At 42.2% G+C, this 10,121-nt stretch overlaps 1 protein-coding gene across 2 annotated transcripts in view; it reads left to right on the top strand.

Moving 5' to 3' along the window:
* Nucleotides 1-8,630, top strand: part of Il18 (interleukin 18) — a 16,668-nt gene extending 8,038 nt beyond the window's left edge. Inside the window, exons 2-6 of one of the 2 annotated variants that reach the window (XM_028783820.1) lie at nt 1,864-1,947; nt 3,364-3,375; nt 4,718-4,852; nt 6,060-6,193; nt 8,150-8,630. In XM_028783820.1, the coding sequence (XP_028639653.1) occupies nt 1,866-1,947; nt 3,364-3,375; nt 4,718-4,852; nt 6,060-6,193; nt 8,150-8,317 (531 nt within the window). In that variant the 5' untranslated portion in view covers nt 1,864-1,865 and the 3' untranslated portion in view covers nt 8,318-8,630. Of the gene's footprint in view, nt 1-1,863; nt 1,948-3,363; nt 3,376-4,717; nt 4,853-6,059; nt 6,194-8,092 lie in introns of both variants that reach the window. The other variant, XM_028783819.1, reaches the window with a different exon arrangement.
* The last annotated feature ends 1,491 nt before the right edge of the window (nt 8,631-10,121 follow it).

Raw genomic sequence — 10,121 nt, 5'->3', positions numbered from 1 at the left:
GAGAGGGAGAGAGGGAGAGAGAGAGAGAGAGAGAGAGAAAGAGAGAGGGAGAGAGGGAGAGAGGGAGAGAGGGAGAGAGAGAGAGAAAGACACCTCCGGCACTGACACATGGAGACCAAGACTCAACACCAGTCTTGGTGACTACAAACCATAAAAACAATTGAGAGTTTTAACTCAGTTACCACCCTGGGTGCTCCACCCATTAAGTGGCTTCACGGCAGGAGATGCCAGCTAATTAATTCTCTGGAACATAGCTGTGGAGTAGGGGAAGTCCTAAGTATTCCCCTGAAGGTACAGTGTTCGAGTCTGCTGGAATAAGACCTGCAATCGACAGATTACCAAGAGCAAAGGCTACAGAAGATTAGCAACACACGGGCACCTGAGCTCTCAGCCATTGAGGAAGCAGAAGTACAGCCTGCAGGTGGTGTTAAAGGGTGGGGAACTACTTTAAGGGAAAGAGTGGACCCAGAGTCAGATAAGGATGTGGTGGTGCCCAAGGCTGCTTTCTTCTAGCCCATTATTGTCACATTAAATTAAACGCAGGAAACTCATTAAATTAGAATAGTTATTCAAAGCTGAGGAGGCAGATGTTATGGCAAATTTATTACGTAGCCTTGGACTCCTGGTCCTTCTGTCTCAACCTCACAAGAGCTGTGAAAAAAACTTTAACAATTTTATGTAGTGTTTTTGTGTTCCTTCTTAATACATTAAGCAACAAGATCTAGCAGGGTAATTTCAACGTAGCAAAGGACTTAAACAGTATCGCAGGACTCTGGTAGAAACTGTAGCCTGGTGATAAGGGAGCACTTCTATTAGTCAGGGTCGTGGGTACCAATGCAAACACTGTGGTTTATTTCCCATGTTACACAAGGAGGGGTGCTGCATTTCAGCTTAGACATGGATGAAAATAAACATGTGTGTCTTCTCCCCAGAGTCACAGATTTCTCATACATAGAGCTCCAAGACAATTCCATGACAGACTTCTGAAAGGCTACATACACGTAAGTGTAGAGTAGGGTGAGGAAAAGGCAAAAAGCAAATACAATAGTTTGAATTGTTCAAATCTATATTACTTGTTTTTGCAGAAACGTCATATTCATGTGTTACTCAAATACAAACATAGACAACCTAGATTTCAGATCAGAAGCTGTTGCTGCCTGGGGCGGGAACCCACCACATGCCAGAGCCTTTCGGCCTTCTCCCACCCTGCCCCAAATGCCAGGTGGAAGTGCCACTCATTATCACCTCCTCTCCTTTACCAGTGAAGTCTGGAACCTTCAGCATCTCATCTACAGGAGGCAACTGGGTTTCAAGTTCAGACAGAACTGATTCCCATTCAAGGGTGTACTTCTAGCACCCTCAGGAAACACGAAACGAATAACTCAATAGTGAGCCATACAGTCACCCTTTAAAATATTGTTTAATGAGACAGCACCCTCTTGACTCCAAATAGCTAATGATTTGTGAAATAATATAACACGAGTGTTCTAGCTGATGCTTCACATTTGTCAAACATCCGCCATAGTCATCAGCATTCTGGATAGTAAGTGATGCTCAAATGTAGAGGTTTAGAAGGTAGCATTAAAGAACTGAAGAGATGGCTCAGCAGTGACGAGCACTGGCCGCTCTTCCAGAAGTCTGGAGTTCAGTATCCAGCACCCACCTGGCAGCTGGATCCAGCGCCATCCTCTGGACTCCATAAGAACTGCATGTGGTGCACAGACATACATATAAGCAAAACTCCAAATACATAAAACAAAATAAAAAATCTCTTTATTAACAAAGAGGGTAAGAGGTTTGTTCACTTGATGTGTACAAAGAGCAGTCTTTGCCTCTTCATAAGTGACTCTTTGCTTTCACTAGGAATGATGGCTGCCATAACAGAAGAAGGCTCTTGCATCAACTTCAAGGAAATGGTGTTTGTTGACAACACGCTTTACTTTATACGTAAGTCTAAACCAGTAAGACAAATGCAGGGCTCAGATATAGGTTTTCAACAAGAAAAGAAATCATAAAGTGAGCTTAGGCTCCTGTTTGTCATCAAATTCTACTGCAGTGTTATTGTCCCCTCTCTAAAAATAACCATAAGATACTTGAGGTCTCAGTGCCTTGTCCCACCTCAGGGGTGGCACGCTGGCAGTAGCTAACCAAGAGGGTGCCTGGGGCCCATCATGAAGATCCCATGAAAATGTGCCATTGAGGAAACCCTGCTTCCCAAAAGAAATGCTATCATGATATTCTAGACCTACAGTTCTGTGTATACCATTCATGTGAATATACTTGACCAGAGAGAGAGGGAGGATGGAAGGAGGGATGGAGATTCTTCTGGTTAAGTTTCCATGGGGAATTTGACTTCACTGAAAGTTCAGCTTTCTTTGGAAGTTTCCTGGAAAAATTTTTAAATGCTTTTCCATTTAAACAATAAATTTTTAAAAAAGTTTGCTGTTTTATTAAAAAATACTTTAGCTATATATTGAGATTTATAAATCCTGGAGTTAAAATTATTATTATTATTATTATTATTATTACATGTATATAGGTGTTTCTTCTGCATGTATGTCTGTGAACCACATGAATGTGGTACCCATGGAGGTCAGAAGAGGACACTGGATCCCATAGAACTGGATGTGTGAGCTGACATGGGGGTGCTGGGAATCAAAACATGAGTCCGCTGAAAGAACAGACTCTTAACTTCTTAACAGTGCTCTTAACTTCTGAGCCATCTCTCCAGCCCTGGATTTCAGTCTTATGCTTAACATATCCAAGCACACATGAACCCTAATAGGCTTAGATTTTTGTTGTTGTTGTTTGTTTTGTTTTTGTTTTTTGTTGTTTTGGGTGTTTGTTTGTTTGTTTGTTTTTCAAAACACAGTTTCTCTGTATAGCCCTGGCTGTCCTGAAACTCACTCTGTAGACCAGGCTGGCCTTAAACTCAGAAATCTGCCTGTCTCTGCCTCCCAAGTGCTGGGATTAAAGGTGTGCCCCACCACTGCCCGGCTAATAGGCTTAGTTTTATGGGCTCTTGAATGCTTATCAAATCTGATATTCCTACTGGAGGCCAACAGAGCCAGCCCATCAGCATGACACAGAGGTTAAGGAGTGAGGAGTGGGGACCGGGTGCCACACCTTCAATCCCAGCACTTCAGAAGGCAGAGGCAGGTGGACTCTGTAAGTCTGGGGCCAGTCTAGTCTACAGAGTGAGTTCCAGATCAGCCAGAACTATAAAGTAAGTCCCTGTCTATAGAGAGAGTTGGGGGAGGAGAGTGGAAGGAAGAGTAGAGTTGTAGAAGGGCAGGAGAGAGGGGACATGTTGAGCCAAACCGTATAATTTAACATATTGTGTTTTTCTGTTCCTTCTTTTAGCTGAAGATAATGGTAAGTATAAATTTTTTCTTTCTTTGCAAATTAGAAGGCACTTGAGACACATCCGTTGTCAGCTGGCAGAAACCTTCCATAGGGTTGTTTCCTAGGTGGTTAATAATTACAGTTATATTAAATTCAAACAGTGAGAGCATAATAAAACTATAATCCCTCAGCTGATGGACTTATAAGTTGTTTCCATCTTACAGCTTGTTTACAGCATTATGTGGGGTTCTTGGAGATTTCAGCTGTTCGGTTTGGTTTGACACTAGTTCAAAAGACTGGCCCAGAACTCATTCTATTACCTGGACTGGCCTCAACCTTGTGATCCTCCTGCCTTAGCAACCTGAGTGCCAGGATCACAGATGTACCGCATTCTTAGACAACAGTGTTAGCGCAATGTGTCTGAACTACCTGTTCAGGATAAAATCTAGGAAGCAGAAATGCCAGACTGACAGCAGAGAAGGAAGAGTTGGCAAATCAAAGATTCAACCCATTGCTCGGAGTACAAGTGGGCTCTGCCTTGGACACTAGGACCCCTGTCCAGTATTTTTATTTAGTAGAGGAAAAGAACTGGTCTAGTGTGGTGTACACACCTTTAAGCCCACTTAGGAGGGAGAGGCAGGCAATCTCCGAGTTTGAAGCCAACTTGGTCTACAGAGCAAGGTCCAGGACAGCCAAGACTACACAGAGATACTCTGTCTCAAAAAACAAAAGAAATGAAGGTGGGGGTCAGGGGAGGGAAGGAGAGGGAGAGAGAGAAGGAGATGGAGAAGGAGATGGAGAAGGAGAGAGTGAACTCCCTGAAGGGGAAAGTAGGGATGATTGTTGTAAAGATCCAGAGAGCAGCAAGACTTGAAGCTACAGCTATGGACTAAGAGACAGCACTCAACTGGAAAACTAAGTACTGCCCAGCGGGGAGCCTGTGGTGGGACAGTTTTCACATTTGCATAAACAGGTTAAGGATTCATGATACTAACAAGACTCCAAAACGAAGCACAAGGCACAGTTAGAAGGAAGGGCAGAAGGAGCTAGGGAAGAGTTCCCGGGGGCAGGAGAGGGGAGGGCACTGTGAGGTCTGAGAACATGGACAGCACAAGTCAAAGTGTAAGAAAACAGAAACAGTAGGAGGCTGATCAAACCGTAAGACAGTTGACATTTGGTAGGAGAGCAGCTCTGAGCACAAACAGGAAACACGGTGTCTCTTGGAAGAGGATAAAATACAGCAGTTAGCGTGCTCGTTGCTGCATCTACAAGTTCGGACTGACTCTGGAGAACAGTAGTACTGGGTCTATTTGTTGATCTGAAAAAAAAAAAAAAACAACCCTAACCATTAATGCTTCGATGTATATTATAGGAGACCTGGAGTCAGACCACTTCGGCAGACTTCACTGTACAACTGCAGTAATGCGGAGCATAAATGACCAGGTTCTCTTCGTTGACAAAAGAAAGCAGCCTGTGTTTGAGGATATGCCTGATATTGATCGGAATGGTACTTTCCCCCTACTTATTTCTAAACACAGCGATGACCACCACTATTCTCTCTCCATTTTACTGCCTATACTTTCAAATATTGCAGTATTTGACCAAATCCTTAAATGGAGAGTCACAGTAGTAAATATAATTTCCCGTTAGAGAACACCCATATTTTTAGGTGGAGGGAGGAGTTGGGTCCAATAAAGACTCTGGCAGAAGACAAGTCACTCTGGTCTACATGTGTATCACCAGTTACCTTATTTCAGTTGTATCCTCTGAGGAAGAGCCTCGTCAAGTTGGATGCTTCATCTCCACTGGTGATAGCTAGCTAAACATACTGCTGACACTATCAAAACTCAAAATGAAAAGCAAAACAGAAGCATTTCAAATAAATGTGCCTTGCACCAGAACCTAAGAATACCTCAGAGAATGACACAATTACTGTGAGTCTCAAGTCATGAGTTCCAAATCACACACAGTTTGGGGCCTGGTTGAATGCATATTTTTGGAAAAAAAAATCCTATCCTAAGATTTTTGCTTCAGCAAATAGATTTTTAATATTCTGTTAAACATTCAACAGTTAAACATAGTCTTTAGACTCAGAATAATGTTCTGTTTGAGGGTTGACTTTGTTTTGGGAAAAGATCTCACTATATATTCCTGGCAAGCTTAGAACTCTATAGACTAGACAGACCTAAAATTCAGAGATCTACCTACCCCTGCCTCCCGAGTGATGGAAATCAAGACGTCTGCACCCACACCCAGCAGGGTTCATAAAATCTTTAACACACTCAAAAAGATATCAAAGTGTCTTTAACAGATTCTGAATATCTTTTTTATACATACATTGGTGTTTTGCCTGCATGTATGTCTGTGTGAGGGTGTCAGATCTTGAAGTTACAGACAGTTGTGAGCTGCCATATGGGTGCTCAAAACTGAATTCAGGTCCTCTAGAAGAGCAGTCAGTGCTCTTAACCACTGAGCCATCTGCCCAGCCCCAACTCAGAATATTTTTAGCACACTCATATTGGCTACTCATGTTTTACAACCCCTTGTAAGTGGGTTTTAAGGGGTGTCATGTCTGTCGACTGTCTGGCCAAAACTGAGTGCAGGGTAGTGATCTGTCTATTAAGGTGGATCTAGCCTTGGCTAAATTTCTACAGATGTCAAGTTTGGGATAAACTATTGCAATTAGTGGTCTAATTTATTAATATTTGTTTCAGCCCATGGATCCCAAACCAGACTGATAATATATATGTATAAAGATAGTGAAGTAAGAGGACTGGCTGTAACTCTGTCTGTGAAGGATGGAAGAATGTCTACCCTCTCCTGTAAAGACAAAGTCATTTCCTTTGAGGTAAGATTCAGCTTCACTTGGGTTTTAGTCATATTAATGGACAAAATGAAAAAATCCAGGCATCTTCAGACCAACCTTTTATCTAGAGCTGGAAGAGCAAAGACATCCACTGAAATCAGTGGTAGTGGGGAATTGTCAAGCCCTATGGCCTAGTGTGATGATACGTGGTTGTCTAATTTGTCTCTAAGCCTGTCAGAGAAAAAGTGACAGCTGCATGTTTTCTTTTCAGAAAGGGTTTCTTGTATCCTAGACTGACTTAAACTTAGTATATAGTTGAGGGTGACCTTGCACTTTTAACCCTTCCATCTCTACTCTAGGATTACAAGTGCCTGTCACTACGCCCAGTCTCATGCTCTGGGTCTTCCATTAATATTGATGTTAGCCACTGTGGCCATAGACGGGGTTTGGCTAAGACCCAACTGCATCTCCTGCTGCATCACTAGGGCTTCATAGCTAAGTATTAGTTCTCAGCTAGACTTTGACCTTAAACTTGGTCCTAGATCAACTTTTGCAGCTTACAGTGTCTCCCTAAGTTGTGGTTTAGCAGGCATGGTTTCAGAAGCGGGTGCTAGTGAGAGAGTATTCTACATGACCGTCAACGTGAGGCCATACTTGTTCATAAAGGACAATGGCCAACAACGATGACTTTCAAGTCTATAACTACTTCAGTTGAAAGCCCCCCTCAGAGTCTTGTATGCATCTTAGGGGGATAGGATGCTTTTTCAGTTCTAGAGATGTCTCTATCAGTCCACAGGGTCATGGTGATATTTACTACCATGGAGTCGAAATTAACTCCAAAATGTGAGTTCTATGATTAACATGGAAGAACCTCGGGCAGTGCCCGCATTTTCTAACACACCCTGAAAAGGTAGACAAGACGTAAGAATAGGACTAGCCAGGCACTCCTAGCTGTTGCAGGTCCATTGTGAGGGACTACAGCTTCCAGACACCTAATCCTGATAGACTCTGGTGTTTGAACAAAAGAGAGAAGAATCAGCACTTGGCCTTTCTGGGCAGGACCCAGACAAAGGGACTACACTCAGGACAAAAAGGAGAGACTACTGTGCATTGTTACGCTTGGCAGAAAGATAGAATCAGGGGTCACAGACTGAGTCAGTATAGCTGGACTATTGGGAAACCCAAGACTCAGTCATAGCATAGCTACTGAGTTTAATCACGCTACGGTTAGTTCTAGGATCCACAGAAAGAAGCTGAGCTTCTTGACCCCTCCTGATCTCGCTAAGAGCTACTGAGCTTAAGGAGGAGGTCATCAGTGTTGTTAGCTACAGACAACTGAGAAAGACAAGAACAGGAATTAGCCCAAAGAGGTGGCTATTTTTGCTAGAACTTTACTTCATCATTAACAGACACAGACTCCACTTGGTGGAGAAGAACAGAAGGAAGCTCTCTAGGCATAAGGGAATCAGGAGGCCTACATATGGAACAGTGTTCCAGGTTGGAAAAGGTCAGAATGGATGAAAAAAGAAGAAGTTAAGGATTAAAGAAAGGTGGTCAGGACTCATATTATTCTATATTCGGAGGTTTTTTTTTTCTTAACTTTTGAAAAAATTAAAACTGCTTTAGGTCTGTTTAGTAATACACCTCTAAATAAACTGTACATATTCGATTTGTTAATGTCCTCTTTTAAAAATACTTCACTTTGAGTGTGTGTGTGTATGTGTGTGTGTGTGTGTGTGTGTTTCTTCAGAGGACAGAAGGAAGAGTCGGATCCCCTGGTGCTGGGGTTCAGGCATTTGTGAGCTGCCTCCATGTGGATACTGGGAGCCAAATTCCAGACCCCTGAGAGCAGAACAGCAAGCACTCTTAACCACTGAGCCATCGCTCCTGCCCGAGTTGTCTATATCCTTAAAAATTATGTGTTTTGTGTTTTCTCCACAGGAAATGAATCCACCTGAAAATATTGATGATATAAAAAGTGATCTCATATTCTTTCAGAAACGTGTTCCAGGACACAACAAAATGGAGTTTGAATCTTCACTGTATGAAGGACACTTTCTAGCTTGCCAAAAGGAAGATGATGCTTTCAAACTCGTTTTGAAAAAGAAGGATGAAAATGGGGATAAATCTGTAATGTTCACTCTTACTAACATACATCAAAGTTAGGTATTAAAGTTTTTGTGTGGGCTGGAGAGATGGCTCAGTGGTTAAGAGCACTGACTGCACTTCCAGAGGTCCTGAGTTCAAATCCCAGCAACCACATGGTGGCTCACAACCATCTGTAATGAGATCTGATGCCCTCTTCTGGTGTGTCTGAAGACAGCTACAATGTATTAATATATAGTAAATAAATAAATTTAAAGTTTTTGTGTTCCAGAAAGATGATTAGTACACATGAGTCTTATGATAACCTACTCTGTATTTCCATAACAAAATACCTGAGGCTGCATGATTTATAGAGTAAACAAGTTTAATTGTCTCATGTGTCTAGCCCAATTCCTACTCCCTGGAGAATTGTCCTGGATGCATCACAACATAGAAGATAGAAGGAAAGAATCAGCCACATGTGAATTAGCACATGGATGAGGCTTACTCCATAGCAACCGATTCTTGAGAGAGGTAGTCAACCTTTTCAATGCTGGGGCCTCATTACCCTAATCATCTCCCACCTCTTAGATATCTCACCACCTCATTACACCCATCCCGGGGACCAAGTTCTCAACACATGTGTCAAAACAAATCTATACTTACAGCATTGAAATCAATATCAATAATGGCCTCAACAAGTCACTAAAGCCTGATAATAATTATCTGATAATTTTTTTAAGATAGCACTCATGGGGTGGAGAGATGGCTCAGTAATTAAGAGCACATGCTACTTTTTCAGAGGACTCAAGTTAAAAAATTAATTCTATGATGGGGGCATGCACATGCCCCAGTGAGCGCATGGAGTCAGCTCTATCCTTCCACTGTTGTGTGGGTTCCAGGTTCCAGGAAGCAAACTAAGATCACCAGGCTTGCATATCAAGCTCCTTTATCTATGGAAGGTGGCCATCTCTCTGGCCACATTCTGTGTTAGCTTGCATAGCAAGCTCCTTTATCTCTGGCCACATTCTGTGTTATTTTAGCCATTATGACTTTGTTCCACTGTGAAAAGTTTAAACACATCAACATTAGTAGACCGTTTATATTGCCCATTACCTCAGCTCCAGCAGCTCTGACACCTTCTGGGCACCCACACTCACATACACACATGTACATATACGTATGTACACACACATACACACACACTTAAAAATGAAATCTAAGCCAGGTGGTGGAGGTGTATATGTGTGATCCCAGTACTCTGGAGGCAGAGGCAGGTGGATCTCTGTGAGTTCCAAGGCTAGCACCACATTGCCTTCTGCTCTTTCTCCTGACTCTTAGACATAGGTAGAGATTAGGTCCTATTTCTCCTTCCAGCCTCATGCTCTCAGAATTAAGACTCAGACTCAAAACCTATTTTCAAATACCTTGGCCACATAGCTAGGCTCTTCTCTGAAAATATTGTAACTTAGTAAATTATTTTAACCTACATTCTGCCATGTGGCTGGTCACCTGTGCTCAGTACCATTCATCCATTTTGTCACATTTTCCCATGCTTGCCTCCCAGATGTCCCACATTCTAGTCTAACCTTTACTATAGGCTATAGGTTGTTTGTTTGTTTTTTTTAATTGACAGGTGAGGCACCCATACAATACACAAGATATTTCCTCAACAGACATATGTTGCTTTTTTTTCTTCTTCCTGTCTTCTCTCAACACATGGACTTTATAATTTAAAGAGAAAATGTTAGCTTAGAAGAGCCTATTTTTTTTTCCCTCGTTAGTTATTCCAAATTTCAAGCCTTTGGTTTTGCTCACAGAGAATTAACCTAGTTCATGGAAAACAGTCACAGTTAGAAATCTTGCTAACTCTACTGACAGTTGT

This window comes from Grammomys surdaster, unplaced genomic scaffold (genome assembly GCF_004785775.1).
Source record: "Grammomys surdaster isolate TR1022 unplaced genomic scaffold, NIH_TR_1.0 1164, whole genome shotgun sequence".
NCBI classification, from domain to species: domain Eukaryota; kingdom Metazoa; phylum Chordata; class Mammalia; order Rodentia; family Muridae; genus Grammomys; species Grammomys surdaster.
This window is presented reverse-complemented; position numbering and strand designations above follow the sequence as displayed.